The sequence below is a fragment of the Mangifera indica genome, unplaced genomic scaffold (genome assembly GCF_011075055.1).
Source record: "Mangifera indica cultivar Alphonso unplaced genomic scaffold, CATAS_Mindica_2.1 Un_0086, whole genome shotgun sequence".
Lineage (NCBI taxonomy): Eukaryota > Viridiplantae > Streptophyta > Magnoliopsida > Sapindales > Anacardiaceae > Mangifera > Mangifera indica.
In genome coordinates, this window is record NW_025401178.1 from 42,015 (window position 1) to 58,813 (window position 16,799).

Sequence of the window (16,799 nt, forward strand, 5' to 3'; positions counted from 1 at the left end):
CAATTAATTTTAATGTAAAAGAATATTTATATTATTTCATCGAAATATTATAATAAAGTTATATTAACTATTATTTTATTATTAAAATTTAAAATATTATAATAATAAATATATTTTAGAGGATTTTTTAATAATAAATTATCAAATTTAGTTTTATATATTTTAAAAATATAATTATAATTTTAATAATTTATAATATAATATTTATATCTTTACTTTGTTGTATATTATTCAATTATTTTAGATATAATTATTATTTTTAAAATTATCAAAATATCTAAAAATATTATAATCACTCTTTAATTTTGTTAAATTACTAAAAATTTCTTTTGAAAAAATTTATTAATATTTTTAAAAATTAAATTCACCCTAATATATAATTATATGGCATTGATATATTTACTTATATTTGTAAATTTTTATTATTTTTAATTAAAAATAATATAAATTATGAAAAATTAAAGAATTTACAAAATTAATTTCAATTTTGGATTTAGGAATTAATGATTATAATGTTATTGGATCTTTAAAATAAAAATTTAAGACAGATATAAAATAAAATAAAATAAAATCCTTTTCCACATTAATGGGATTTATTGATTAATTTCTGCCTACGTTCCAGACTACAATATTAGCGTTATTACACAACATGCTCTTCGTTCAATGGAGAAAAAAACACACAGACACAGTGTTGTCGGGGCTTCATGTTAGATCCTGAACAATGACACCAAATTCGACGTCGTTTTGACCGGCATCACTACTTTCAGGTACTTGTAATTTCGTTTCTTTAATCATTTTCTCATCTAAATTTCAGGATCCCTAATTTGGTTTAGTATTTTTTTCTTTCGTAATTAAGTGTGAAGTTAAATCTAGAAGATGAAGGCAGGCAGCGCTGCCAAGTTGATTGTAGAAGCATTGTTGCAGCGGTTCCTCCCGCTTGCACGACGTCGTATCGAAACCGCTCAAGCTCAGGTCCGTCTTCGGTTTGATTTTGTCGGTTTTTCATTTGATTGATACTGTGGAGCGCTTGCATATGCATAATCGAATGTCATGGTTTCTGTAAGATTACTTGTGAAATATTCAAGCTTTGTCTTCATTTTATCTTTTAATGATGTGATTTAATAACAATGGATCAATAAATGGTATAAATAGGTAATTTGTCATTGGCGTCAACCTTATAAGATTTCATAAGATTTTGGTTTTTTTTTTTTTCTTGTCATGCTGGCATTTCCAGTAAAGGTTCATATCTCATGTTTTGTAATTAGCTTTTCTTTTCATGGGGAATTTGCAGGATGGACAATATCTACGTCCGTCAGACCCGGCCTATGAGCAAGTATTGGATTCTCTAGCTATGATTGCACGGCATACACCCATCCCTCTTTTGGAAGCTCTACTTAGGTGGAGAGAAACGTGCGTATTCTATCCCCCAATGAACTTCTGAGCTTTTATTTTTGTTTAACTTTCTTTTGGGGATATCAGTCTCTGAGCATAGATTTTTCCTCTTTCCATCAAGCTTCCTTTGTTGCGTCAATAGAAATGGTTTTTGTATCACTGGTCTAGTTATTATGCTAAGTAAATTGATTGTGTCTAGTATGAAATATATTGTAGCTGTATTATTTGAATCAACATTTTGACTTCTAAATATTAATTGTTAAATTTAGGGGATATTGTTCTTCCATTATTAGTTGTAATATAAAAACATCACTATGATATCAAAGCATTTTGTTCTTGAGTGGTACTCATGTCCTAATCACTAGTTCATTTCTTTTTTAAATCTTTATTCTCTTTGGGGATATTTGTTGCAGTGAATCTCCAAAAGGTGCAAACGATGCGTCAACATTCCAAAGGAAGGTTTGTATTTTTTTTAGTGGCTTGCAAATCTCAATACCATGAAACTCAGCTATGTTTTATTATATGTAATGCATGTTGTGGATACTGCTCTTAGTACTATACATACACTCAAGTTTAGTTTGAAGCTAGAAATCAAATTGGTTGTTGATTGTTAAAGACAGACTACCTTACTCATGAGATAAATCTTTTTGAGTTGGTATTTAGCAATGGGATTACTGTACATAATGAATGGGATAAAAGTTAGATCCAATCAAATAATAAGCGGGCCTTGTTTCCTTTATGAGTGAATATCTACATTTGAACCATTGAGGAATATTTTAGTATATCTTTTTTACTAGTATAATATATCTACTTGATACTGGTTTTTTGCATTTAGTGTACGGATTCAGTCAAGGGTAAGTAGGGTTGATGTTACCTTGAGTTTGTCGTGATCATACCCGTGATCCAAGCTCTGTTTTGCCTGAACTAAATTTACATGTCCAAGTCTGAGCTGGCCTGAATTAGATTAATTATTAAATTCTTAACAATTAGTTTAATTTGTTTTAGACATTTTTTGTTCTTTTGAAAAAAATTTTTTAGGCATCTTAAAATAGATTATTGAGATATTTTCTTTTGCTTACTTTATTATGTGTTGATGTTTTTTATATAATTTCCTTATTAATCCCATCCCAAGTTATGGAGATCTATCTGCATATATGGAGATAAAGCTTATTTCCCTTAAAATATCCAGTAAAGGTAAAAAAAATTATTTAATTTACATGTCTCTACCTTATAAATTCAAATTCTATCTTTTACTCATTCCTAAATTATTGTCCACTGCGATTGGCTCTTTCTACCTCACTATTGATATGTCATATTTTAAAGCTTTCCCACCAACTAAAGCTACCTGTTGGTATGTTTTTTACTGTTTTCTATTTACTATACTGTCTCATGGCTCAATTATTGTTTATGTGTTTCTGAATGCAAATTCTGATGCGGGCTTGACTTAATTTATAGAAATTTAAATCATACTGTGTGGTTTTTTCTCATATGGATTCTAAAGTAGGTTTGGTTCTTTTTTCTCTTACCTGATAAAAATGTGATAGGAATTTGACTTATGAACCATATATCTTATCTTTATGAGACACTGCTATGCATAGCTTGTCAGAGAAATGGAATTAATTGATCACAAGTTCAATAATATATTTGTATGGGGTTCAGCTTGCTGTGGAGTGCATATTTTGCTCAGCATGTATTCGCTTTGTGGAGTGCTGCCCCCAAGAAGGACTTACAGGTTTGCTCATTGCATACCCATAGTTATTATCTTCATCTGTGCTTATTATTCTAAAATGAAGTTGCTTGTTTTCATGGCAGAGAAGCTTTGGTCTGGGCTTGAAAATTTTGTATTTGACTGGCTAATAAATGCTGACCGGTAAGACTGCAATATACGGATTCACAACCTTTAAAGAAAAATTTAGAACTGCATATTATATAAATTTGTTGTTGGGTAAATCTCTTGTTTGATTGAGGTTATGTGAGCTATATTTGCCAAACAAATTTTTGGTCTCACTTTTCATTTTCACCTCAGCATGAGATTTATGGAAGCACTCATACTCTTTTTACACTTGGATGATGACCATCCCATGGATGCTTTTCCATAGTTTTCATGCAACAGTTATTTTGCATACTTCCCCATTAGAGGCTTTATTCTGTGGAATATTGCACTTGTCATTGATGTTATTGTTATTTTCTTCTCTATGGAAAAAATATACTAGTGAGAAGAATACCTGATGTTGTTCTAGTTAAGAATTTTTAGTTAACCACCCGATGTAAGATTAAGCCTATGGGGTTGATAACTGTTTAGAATGCTATTTAATGTTGATTTGTTTTGTGTTTAGTTTGAATTATTCCTATAACATGACTGAGGTTAGACACTATTTTTTTGGCGTTTGCTTAATATATTGTTAGTGCAGTGTTGTAAGCCAGGTTGAATATCCCTCATTGGTTGATTTACGAGGCCTTCTCCTGGACTTAGTTGCTCAACTCTTGGGTGCCTTATCACGAATCAGGTAACTAGTTTATCGCCAAATGATGATTGAAATTGATGGTGATTAACATTTTTGAAAACTGTTTAACATTCAAAGGCATCATTTATCTTTAGTATTGCTTAGGTTGCCTCTGTATGTGTGTGGTTTTGTTGAACTGCATATCTACGTATGGTGTAAATATGAGTGAAGCTTTCTTATCTTAAACTTAACAAGCAAGAGAATAATAGTAATAAAATATCACTCTGTGGATAGAGAGTTATCAGCATTCTTTTTGGGCGTTATTTAATCGGAAGTTTTTCCCCTATGAGATCCATTGTCATGCGTTAGAGAACTCCTCTGACCATTCAGATTCATTCAATCTAACACAAACAATTTGACAAGATCAAACTGTTTTGTTGCTTTCAACACACCAATATTCTGTCTTATTGTAAGATAGATAAAAAATATGCCAATCCTCCCCTAGGTCAAAACCCCTTGAGTGATTTCCCTGAATATTTCCTTGTATTCACCTCCTATTCTCCTCTCTTTCTATAGTCCTCTCTCAATTTCAGTTTCCATTTTTCCCTCCATTATCCTTAATTACAGTTTGTCAGTTTTGCCCTTATTGGAGCGTATTTGTATGTCTGGATTGATGCCTTTGTCTTGCTATTTTGTTTAAATTCTTCAGTTATTTTATCCGAAATTACGGAAGCGAATTCATTGCCTGAATATCTGTCTTTGACTCTTTTAATTCTCCTTTTGTAAACTTGCTTGAGTAGTGGTCTAACATCATGCTAGCTTCATAATTGTGCTTTCAGGGTATGCTGCCTTATTGATAGCGACATTAACTTTTACTGACTTGATTTTTCTATCCTTTCTCTCTATATTTATTTATTTTTTTCATTTTCAGTGAAGTCCTTGTTATGCTAAAACAGGAATCGAATTTGACAGCTTAAGAAGTGTTGATGATATTGATTAATAATAATTATTTTCCTAAAAATGTAATCTCCTTCACGCTTTAACTGGTTGACCGAAACATATTCTCAAGTTATGACAGAAAATTTGATGCTGGAGGTCACATTAATTTGCTGTGCTAACTAGAGTAAAACTTGTCTAACTTCTATTGTTTTTTGTTTTTCTTTTGCAGGTTTAGTTCTGTAACTGAGCGCTTCTTTATGGAACTCAATAGTCGGAGACCTGATGCTAGTGTTGCCCGAAGTGAGACTCTTAGTATCATTAATGGGATGCGCTACCTAAAGCTTGGGGTATGTGTATAATTACATTTTCTCTGGAGCATACTGCAATGAATACTGCAATATGACAATAACTATATTAACCAGGTTTTGACTGAGGGTGGACTCAATGCATCAGCATCATTTGTGGCAAAAGCAAACCCTCTTAACCGTACTGCACATAAGCGCAAAAGTGAGCTTCACCATGCACTATGCAATATGCTGTCAAACATCCTAGCACCGCTTGCAGATTGTGGAAAAAGCCAGTGGCCTCCTTCAGGTGTAGAGCCTGCACTTACTCTATGGTATGAAGCTGTTGGGAGAATTAGAGGGCAACTCATGTATTGGATGGACAAACAGAGTAAACATGTATCAGTAAGTGGGATCAGATTATCTCTTTCTTTTTCTTTTTGAATTTGTTGTTCTGTAATCTGAAAAGTTATTAATAATACTATTTCCATTTTTTACCATGAAAATTCTGCAAATTCTATTTCTAGTCTTTACCATGAAAAGCGTGGATACTTCCTAGTTACAAGCTTGTTAGTTTTATATTACAGCTGAATTTTCTGTTTTGCTACAAGCCTCTGGATGAACTACCATCTGCACTTTATACTTGCTCATATTTATTTATTACTGAAATTTTCCTTCTATTAGGTTGGCTACCCTTTGGTGACTCTTCTTCTCTGTCTTGGTGATCCTCAAGTATTCCACAACAACTTGAGTCCACACATGGAGCAACTCTACAAGTATCTAAGAGTGAGTTTATGCATATAAAGTTTAGCCTAGCACAATTTTTTTTTTTTTTTGTCTATGGATTGTTTTCTCTAACATTCGAAGTGGATTGTTTTGGAGGATTGATCCTAGGTTTATATACTGTTTTATTTGTGGTGCTAAGTGACTTTGTTTGATTTTATTGTGCAGGACAAAAACCATCGGTTTATGGCCTTGGACTGTCTTCATCGACTTTTGAGATTTTACTTGTGTGTTCATGCAACTAATCAGCCCCCTAATCGTATATGGGACTATTTAGACAGTGTGACCTCTCAACTTCTAACTGTTTTAAGGAAAGGAATGCTTACTCAGGATGTCCAACACGATAAGCTAGTAGAATTTTGTGTTACCATAGCGGAACATAACCTCGATTTTGCCATGAATCATATGATATTAGAATTACTGAAGCAGGATAATTTAAGTGAAGCAAAAGTTATTGGTCTTCGTGCTTTACTTGCCATTGTCATGTCTCCTTCAAGCCAGCATGTAGGCTTGGAAATATTTAAATGTAATTATCAACTCTTCATATATTCCAAACTGTTGATATGTGGCTCTAATTTGGTAACCATAACATCATTTATTGTTGTTGGATAAGCAGTTCATGATATTGGGCACTACATACCAAAAGTGAAGGTTGCTATTGAGTCAATTTTAAGATCTTGTCACAGGACCTATAGTCAGGCTCTTCTAACTTCTTCAAGGACTACCACAGGTAATATTTTGTTTTGGAATTTGCATATGCAAATGGCATTTTTTGAGAGCTGCTTACTTCTAAGTCAACAAAAGGGAGACCATAAATTATGAAATCGATTTTTGTTTGATAGCATAGATTGATATTAATGCATAGTTCTCTTTCGTCACAGACATAATTTGGTTAAATGAGTAATTGTTTCAAGTAATCCAATTGATGTAGGAAAGGCAAGGTTTTAGTTTAGAGGGGTAGAAATAGAGATGAGTAAGGAGAAAGAAGATGGAGAACTTAAGAGGAATTTGGGAAGAAACGTATAAACTTGGTTTGTGGGGGGGGGGGGGGGAGAGGCTGATGTTTATAATCAATGATGACAAGTGTCTAGTCTCTTCAAAATTCTGTATAGGTGATGAAGATCACAGAAGAGAAAATTTATGAGAAAGTTATAGAAGTGGAGAAAAAAGACAAAATTTGAGGGATATCAGTTTTAATTTCTCAATCTGTAATTTTAATCAAATCTGAAAAATTATACGAGCCTACGCCCCCTAGTAATTTCTTGTTTTTTTCCTTTGTTTTAATGTTTATGGGTTTGCAGTTGGCTGAGCCTTTGCTCAATATGAGGCTTTAAGACAATTAGAAAAATTGAGCTAACTGATGTCGGTCAGGGTGAGTTGGTCCTTAAATTGCTTGTTAGCTCTTACAAGCAAAATGGTTTTAAATTTAATTTAAAAAAAATATCATATGATTCTTTTTTCCAGGGCATATGTATTTACTGTGAGACTTGGACCTATTTTTCATCTTTGTAGTAAAACTTGATTTATATAGCCTAGGGCATATGGTTACTTGCAGTTGAAAAGGATGAAGGAAACCTTGGTTTATGCAATTTACTGGATTGCTCTCTGTTTATACTGAATGAAAATTTATGCTATTTTGCTGCAAGGGTACATACCTAATGAATTTTATGCCTTTTCAGATGCTGTAACCAAGGAAAAATCTCAAGGACATCTCTTCCGGTCAGTGCTGAAGTGTATACCATACCTGATAGAAGAAGTTGGCCGAAGTGATAAAATAACTGAAATAATACCTCAACATGGCATAAGTATTGATCCTGGCGTTCGCGAGGAAGCAGTGCAGGTGCTGAACCGGATTGTAAGATACCTTCCTCATCGTCGCTTTGCAGTTATGAGAGGGATGGCCAACTTTATCCTACGGCTTCCTGATGAATATCCTCTCCTCATTCAAACATCATTGGGTCGCTTGTTAGAACTCATGCGTTTTTGGAGAGCTTGTCTGGTTGAAGATATAGTAGAATATAGTACTGAAGATGCCAAGCGTGTTGGGCCTAAAAAGGAGGGATTTAAGAAGCCTTCTTTCCGTCAACCAGGAGAGATTGTTGAGTTTCGTGCATCAGAGATAGATGCAGTTGGTCTAATATTCCTTAGCTCTGTGGACAGCCAGATTCGCCATACAGCATTGGAGTTACTGCGCTGTGTACGTGCCTTGAGGAATGATATACGAGATCTCACAATTCAAGAGCAGCCTGATCATAGTATGAGATATGAACCAGAACCCATATATATTATAGATGTCCTGGAAGAACATGCGGTGAGATATACTAGGCTTGCTGTTGTATTTTGTTTTATTTTGTTTCAGCAATCTTGTAACCATTTACCTGATAAATATCTTAAAATTTTAGGATGACATTGTTCAGAGCTGCTACTTGGATTCTGGTCGTCCATTTGATTTGAGACGAGAGTCTGATGCAATTCCTCCTGATGTGACCCTTCAATCTATAATTTTTGAGAGTCCTGATAAGAATAGGTGGGCTCGGTGTCTTAGTGATCTCATCAAACATGCGGCTGAGCTTTGCCCAAGATCTGTTCAGGAAGCAAAGTAAGTAAACTTTCTTTATATAATGAACCAAAATAAGTTGTGTTACTTGAAAAACTTTTGTTGTGTTGCATATTATCTTTCTTATTATACATAGCTGAGTTTACTCATAATTTAGGATGAAAGGTAGAATCTGTTGGGAAATAATTGGTTGACTAGTTGTGTTGAAACTTGTTCTCCTGTGTATGTTGATGGTATTTTCTTCCTGCCTCTGCTAACGTGCTTTGCAGTTTCTGATCAAATTTCTGTGTTAATCAATTCCATAATTAAATAGTCTATGAAACTCATATTAATTTGATCTTAATTTGCAGGCAAGAGGTTGTGCATCGTCTTGCTCATATTACACCTATTGAGTTAGGAGGAAAGGCTCATACTTCACAAGATGTAGACAACAAACTGGATCAGTGGCTGATGTATGCGATGTTTGTATGCTCATGTCCCCCAGATACTAGAGATGCTGGTAGCATTGCGGCAACCAAAGATCTTTACCATCTTATTTTCCCCTCTTTGAAGTCTGGTTCGGAAGCACACATTGTAAGTGAATATTAAAAAGAAATCTTCTGGTTTTTCATGATTTGATATATAATTCAACCTCATTGTATAATAATGTCTTAATAAGCCCCTCTTCTGAATTGTGAAAATGAAAGACAAGGATGAAGGGATTATTTGTATGCTTTATATGATTTCTCTGGTTCACATGGATTTGAAATGCTTTTCTGCTGAAGAACGTGTGCTTTCAATGCATTCATTCTCCCAAATTAACCAAGATTGCAATGCATCAATTGATTCAATTGTCCAAAATTAATCTAGATGGTAATGCATCTGCAATGTCAGTTTAGCTAGTTAGATCTTTTGGGCTTGTATAAGAGGTTTTGGGGTCAAATGCCACTCACATTGAGACTGGGGGGTTCTTGTTTTAAATTTGAAATTTAAAAAAAGAAGATTAAGAAAAGTAATGAATCTATAATCAAATAAAAGAACTGCTGAATAGCCCTGTGCATATATGCAAAATGTACTTGTCTTTCTGTTGTCATCAATCTTTCAGAATTCGCATAACTCTTCCATTGTTGAATAAAATAATATAACTAGTGAGGGAATGAAACAAATTGTTATCAATCCCATTACCTCGTATTGTGGAGTGAGAGGTCTGGGGACTGTTCCAATTCATACCAGCTTAATGGCAGTAGGATGGAAACTCTCTATTTTGCGCATATGGGTAGGGTGTGTTAAAAAATCTCATTGGTAACAAGAATCTCAATTACCTCTCAGCTGGGAAGTTGTAAGGCCATCTCATGGTTTTTGAGATGGTGCCAACTAGCTATATACCCTTGTGTAACTCGGAAATTTTAGATGATCATCTACGTATTTACATATTTATTCTCAGCACTGTCTTTAAATTATATTTGCCATATTCCCAGGTTTGACTACTTCATTCCATTTCATTTGGGGTGGAGGTGGTAAAAGAACATGTGATATACATCCAATGTTCCATACACCTATAGTATGATGACATTGATGGAGCCTGAAATTGTCATGCCTACTAGATTTTATTTTATTTTATTTTTGGTTTACGCTACTTAATATGCAACCTTGCAACATGTTATATACTTGCTATATGTTCAAAACTGTTCTGGTAATATAGTAAAGGATGGAAATAAAAGTTTTATTGTCCAACTTGAGTGCATGGTCATTAGGTAATACTCAATAATGAGATGTGAATTCAACACAACATGAACTACAAAGATAGAACCAGCTAGGTTGATTTGTAGAAAATTACAGGCATTTTAGCTTTTAGTCTCTTATAGTTAAAAAATTTCTTCTTTATTTTTTCGCGACTACATCTAGATCTAGCTAATGCTTTAATTGCTTTTGTTCCTTCTATTGTAGCATGCAGCCACCATGGCTCTTGGCCACTCACATCTGGAAGCATGTGAAATAATGTTCAGTGAACTGGCATCTTTTATTGATGAGGTCTCTTTGGAAACTGAAGGAAAGCCAAAGTGGAAGGTATGATATATGATTATTTGGTTGCAAACATCTTTCATCTGTTGTTTTGTGAACGTTAGGGCAATTTTGCTGAATGTTGTAACATATACATATCAACAGTGACTATCAATCCTGGTCCTGTAAGTGGCTATCTAATTTGCTATACTTTGATGGGTCATGTGATAATGTAGACTTCATGTTGTCAACGTGTGAGTGACTGCAACAAGTCAGTAGTAATATTAGTAAATACATTTTTAGTTCTTATCAAGTGCAAAGAGGCTTTTCTGAAAAGGATTATATTGGTCAAGGGGTGACTTGAGTAAACCTAAATAAGTATTTCAACTTGGCAAGTTAGAGTAAAACGGAGTCTAGAAATTGCACATGCATAAGCCTTGTCAGGGCTAGAAGTGCTAGGGGTGCTAAATATTGTATCAAATAGAATGATTGATTATGATTCAATTGCATGGTTTCAATTGGTAATTTATTGTTGCATATGGGATTGCATTTGCAGGCACCTTAACTTATATTGGTCATACAACTGCTATAAGTCCTATCCTCCTCCAGCTCTATAAGATATTGGAAAAGAAATGTCTAACCATGACTTTTTTTTTTTTTTCAAAGACTTCTTTTTATCTTCCAATTCTGCTTCAGCCTGTTAATTATCTTGTGTTTTATTCAATAGTTGGTTGACAAGCCATTTGTTACTTGTTTCTTTGTGGAAAGTAATCTTACTTCTTTAAGATATATACAGGGAAATCGACATATCCTTTCTTTTCCTTGGAGATGCCATCTGGTTGTTTGGTTTGATTTATGTAAATATCTGTTGCTAACTGACTGAAGTTTGACAGTTGACTCCAAAAATAAAATTATTAATAAATACTAAAAATCTCTTGCTCTAGAAGTTGCTTAAAATTATTTCATTTCCTGAAGTTTGAAGTATAGTATAGACTGCATACAGTACATCTTTTTCTTTTTTCCTTATAGGAGCTTACAGTATATCTTACTCCTGTATATGCAGAGTCAAAAACCTCGTCGTGAGGAACTTCGTACACACATAGCAAATATATATCGCACTGTTGCTGAAAATATCTGGCCTGGCATGTTGAGCCGTAAACCAGTTTTTCGTCGCCATTATCTGAAGTTCATTGAGGATACAACTAGACAGATCTTAACATCATCTGCTGAGAGCTTTCAAGAAACACAGCCTCTCCGTTATGCACTTGCATCTGTTTTAAGATCTTTAGCTCCTGAATTTGTTGAGTCCAAATCAGAGAAATTTGATATCAGAACTAGAAAGAAATTGTTTGATCTTCTTTTCTCCTGGAGTGATGATACAGGCAGTGCATGGGGTCTGGATGGTGTTGGTGATTATCGACGTGAAGTTGAACGTTATAAAGCTTCACAGCTTACCCGATCTAAAGATTCTGTAGATAAAGTTTCATTTGATAAAGAATTGAGTGAGCAAATTGAGGCCATCCAGTGGGCTTCCATGAATGCTATGGCTTCCCTTTTATATGGACCTTGCTTTGATGACAATGCTAGAAAAATGAGTGGCCGGGTAATATCTTGGATAAATAGTTTGTTCATTGAGCCTACAGCCAGGGCTCCATTTGGCTACTCACCAGCTGACCCAAGAACACCATCTTACACTAAACACACAGGAGAAGGTGGACGTGGAGTTGCTGCTCGAGATAGGCATAGGGGCGGCCATCATCGTGTTGCTTTAGCAAAATTGGCTTTGAAGAATCTTCTTCTTACAAATTTGGACCTTTTTCCTGCTTGCATTGATCAGGTAATCTTGTTCTCCTACTGTTGTGCACCAAATGCCCCCAAGTCTGTATGCATAGAATTCATGATTGGGGAGATTGATTAGTTATTAGTGGGTGTCATATTCCACTGACGAACCTTCAATTTGGGAGAAAACTTTAGCTTGCTGAGTAGGAGTAAAGTCAGCTGTTGCAATGCATAAAGATCTTTACAAGAAAAAAGAAGTATAAAATGATTGTGTTTTAAAACTTTACCTGCCTTGAATAAATATTTGCATAACCTTTCATTATTTAGATCCTTTTTAATATTTATGCTAATTTTCTTCTGCTGCATTAGATTGCTCTCTGTGCTTTACCTGTGATCACATAACTAGCTTGATTATATAAATCATGACTAATGACATTTTCTTTATGCGGAACTAATCAACTTTTACTTTTAGTGCTACTACTCTGATGCTGCCATTGCTGATGGCTACTTCAGTGTGTTGGCTGAGGTCTACATGCGCCAAGAGATTCCAAAATGTGAAATTCAAAGGCTCCTGAGCCTCATACTCTACAAGGTTGTTGACCCAACTAGACAAATCCGTGATGATGCCCTTCAGATGCTTGAGACACTTTCTGTCCGTGAGTGGGCTGAAGATGGCATTGAGGGTTCAGGAAGCTATCGAGCTGCTGTTGTGGGCAATCTACCCGATTCCTACCAACAATTTCAATACAAGCTCTCATGCAAACTTGCAAAAGATCACCCTGAGTTGAGCCAGCTCCTCTGTGAGGAGATCATGCAGAGGCAACTGGATGCTGTTGATATCATTGCACAGCATCAAGTTTTAACCTGCATGGCTCCATGGATTGAGAACCTGAACTTTTGGAAACTTAAGGACTCAGGTTGGAGTGAAAGATTATTAAAAAGCCTTTACTATGTGACCTGGCGCCATGGAGATCAGTTCCCTGATGAGATTGAAAAGCTTTGGAGCACAATTGCTAGCAAGCCTAGGAACATCAGTCCGGTTGTTGATTTTTTGATTACAAAAGGGATTGAAGATTGTGATTCAAGTGCTTCTGCTGAAATAAGTGGTGCTTTTGCTACTTATTTCTCAGTTGCAAAGCGGGTAAGTTTATATCTGGCAAGGATATGTCCACAGCGCACAATTGATCACCTGGTTTACCAACTGGCTCAGCGTATGCTGGAAGATAGCTTGGAACCAGTTGGGGCAAGTTTGAATAAGGGTGACGCCAATGGAAATTTTGTGTTGGAGTTCTCTCAAGGACCTGCTGTGGCACAAATTGCAGCAGTCGTAGACAGCCAGCCACACATGTCACCATTACTTGTCAGAGGTTCTCTTGATGGTCCTCTCAGGAATACTAGTGGTAGCCTGAGCTGGCGAACAGCAGGTGTAACCGGGCGAAGCGTCTCAGGCCCACTTAGCCCAATGCCTCCTGAGTTGAATATCGTCCCAGTAACTGCCGGCAGGTCTGGCCAACTTCTTCCAGCAATGGTAAACATGTCAGGGCCATTACTTGGGGTTAGAAGTTCGACTGGAAGTTTGCGTAGCCGTCATGTTTCCCGCGACAGTGGAGACTACCTCATTGACACTCCAAATTCTATTGAAGATCCTCTGCATCCTCCTGGTATTAGTTCTACAGAACTTCATTCGGCTTTGCAGGGGCATCAGCAACATTCACTCACACATGCAGATATAGCATTGATTCTGCTTGCAGAGATTGCATATGAGAATGATGAAGATTTCCGCGAGCACTTGCCTTTGCTCTTTCATGTCACATTTGTTTCCATGGATAGTTCAGAAGATATTGTGCTGGAACATTGCCAGCATTTGCTTGTTAATCTATTGTACTCACTTGCAGGTCGACACTTAGAGCTCTATGAGGTAGAAAACAGTGACGGTGAAAACAAGCAGCAGGTTGTCAGCCTGATCAAATATGTCCAGTCTAAGCGGGGGAGTATGATGTGGGAGAATGAGGACCCTACTGTTGTGAAAACTGAACTTCCAAGTGCAGCACTCCTGTCTGCTCTTGTCCAAAGTATGGTGGATGCTATATTCTTCCAAGGAGATCTTCGAGAGACTTGGGGGGCTGAAGCACTCAAATGGGCGATGGAGTGCACATCTAGACATCTAGCCTGTCGCTCTCACCAGATCTACCGTGCATTAAGGCCTAGTGTCACAAGTGACACATGCGTATCACTCTTACGTTGCCTTCATAGATGTTTGGGAAATCCAGTGCCTCCGGTTTTAGGATTTATCATGGAAATATTGATGACTTTGCAAGTAATGATGGAGAATATGGAGCCAGAAAAGGTGATACTCTACCCCCAACTCTTTTGGGGGTGCGTGGCCATGATGCACACAGATTTTGTTCATGTCTACTGCCAGGTCCTTGAGCTCTTTTCACGTGTGATTAACCGTTTGTCATTCCGGGACAAGACAACTGAAAACGTGCTTCTTTCAAGTATGCCTCGAGATGAGCTCGATACGAATGGTGATGATGGAGATTTTCAGAGGACGGAATCCAGGGGCTTTGAGCTGCCACCATCCACTGGGTCTCTCCCTAAATTTGAAGGAGTGCAGCCTCTAGTGCTTAAAGGACTTATGTCAACTGTTAGTCATGGTGTCTCTATTGAGGTCCTCTCACGGATTACAGTGCATTCATGTGATTCCATTTTTGGGGATGCTGAAACAAGACTCCTAATGCACATAACAGGTTTACTTCCCTGGCTTTGCTTGCAGCTCAGCAAGGATGCCATGGTGGGGCCTGCTTCACCGCTCCAACAACAGTACCAAAAAGCTTCCTCTGTGGCTGCCAACATTGCAGTATGGTGTCGATCAAAATCATTGGATGAATTAAGTTCTGTGTTTCTTGCTTACTCTCGAGGGGAGATCAAAAGCATCGATAATCTCCTTGCATGTGTCTCCCCGTTATTGTGCAACGAGTGGTTCCCAAAGCACTCAGCTCTCGCTTTTGGACACTTACTACGGCTATTGGAAAAAGGTCCAGTCGAATATCAACGTGTTATCTTGCTCATGCTTAAGGCATTGCTCCAGCACACGCCCATGGATGCTTCCCAGAGTCCTCACATGTATGCAATTGTGTCTCAGCTGATAGAGAGCACTTTATGTTGGGAGGCATTGAGTGTATTGGAAGCCCTTCTGCAAAGCTGTAGTTCATTGACTGGTTCACACCCGCATGAAGCAGGGTCATTCGAAAATGGAACTGATGACAAGATGCTTGCTCCCCAAACCTCATTCAAGGCTCGAAGTGGTCCCTTACAGTATGCCCTAGGATCTGGGTTCGGCGCTGGTTCAACTGCAGCTGCTCAAGGAGCTGCAACCGAAGTGGGGATGTCACCTAGAGACATGGCATTGCAGAATACACGTCTGATGCTGGGCCGTGTGCTCGACAACTGTGCATTAGGGAAAAGAAGGGATTACAAAAGGCTGGTTCCTTTCGTGAGCCCCATTGGACACCCATAAGTTGCAGGTACTCACTGTGATCACATATGTATTTTGAATAGAAATGTGAGAAAATTTTGGGGGCTGACTTGTAAATAGGACCATGAAAATGGTGCAACCCGTAGTTTCAGCATTTTAAAAGCCCCATCCCCGAGTAAATATTCGTTGTATCTCTTGTTTTTGTAAATTATAACTTGCTTTTCTCACTTAAATTCCAGTTATGGTAAGTGGGAAATTAATTAAATTAGCTCTTTTTTATAATGGATGGATTCAAAAATAATCTCGAATAAGCAATACTATGTATATATATTTTTTATACATAATTTAAGTATACAGATGATATATCATCATACGATTAGATGTTATTTTATTTTTAATTCAAAATTATCCAATATGTTTATATAATTTTATTGATCTTATATTTTAGCTAATTTTTAAAATTAAATACAAAATTATCTTCGTCTCAAACCTTTTTGAAAAGATGTTATATTCTATACGGGATTTATTACTCACTTCTCACTTTTACCATTTTGCAAAATAAGCTTGTTCGAATAGATAAAAAGGTATAAAATCAAACGTGAGTAGAGAGGTTAAGAATTTTGATGCCGGGAATTTACAATTCATGGTTTATATGATTTGGGATAATTATACATAAAACTTTGAAAATTTTTAATTTTTTAAAATTATTATTTACAAAGAATTTAGAAACTATTATGAGGTGGAAATAAAAGTTTTATTACTGAATTTTTTTATTTAATTTGTGAGATAATAAAAATTTTTAATAATTTTAATTTTATTACAATTCTATAATTATTTATTGATTTTCTCGATTAATATAATAAATAATAAGAAGAATATTTAAGAATTATTATACCTCAAAATATTTAGGACAAATAATATCTTGGTATTTTTTTCATTACATCAAATCAGGTATAATAATTATTTATATTTATTAATTTTTATCAAATATAATAATAATTATATTTAGTAATATTTTATAATCTATATTTTATAATTTTTTATTTTTAATAATTAAAAATTACTAAAACCAAATGAGGTGTTTGATTTAAGTAATATTTTATTATCAAAATTAAAATATTATGTTAAAAATAAATTATTTAAAAGATAAGTGAATATAAAAT

General features: G+C 35.6%; 1 protein-coding gene across 1 annotated transcript; it reads left to right on the top strand.

Moving 5' to 3' along the window:
* The first annotated feature begins 607 nt into the window (after positions 1-607).
* Positions 608-15,918, top strand: LOC123207540 (cell polarity protein mor2-like). Its single transcript, XM_044625049.1, has 18 exons — positions 608-767; positions 857-972; positions 1,292-1,410; positions 1,806-1,851; positions 3,052-3,124; positions 3,205-3,262; positions 3,804-3,899; positions 5,005-5,122; positions 5,198-5,464; positions 5,744-5,845; positions 6,011-6,368; positions 6,459-6,572; positions 7,522-8,153; positions 8,245-8,441; positions 8,750-8,972; positions 10,326-10,445; positions 11,443-12,216; positions 12,631-15,918. Exons 2-18 carry the CDS (start codon positions 877-879, stop codon positions 15,676-15,678), a joined length of 6,441 nt encoding a protein of 2,146 aa, XP_044480984.1. The 5' UTR covers positions 608-767; positions 857-876; the 3' UTR covers positions 15,679-15,918.
* Positions 15,919-16,799: the final 881 nt, after the last annotated feature.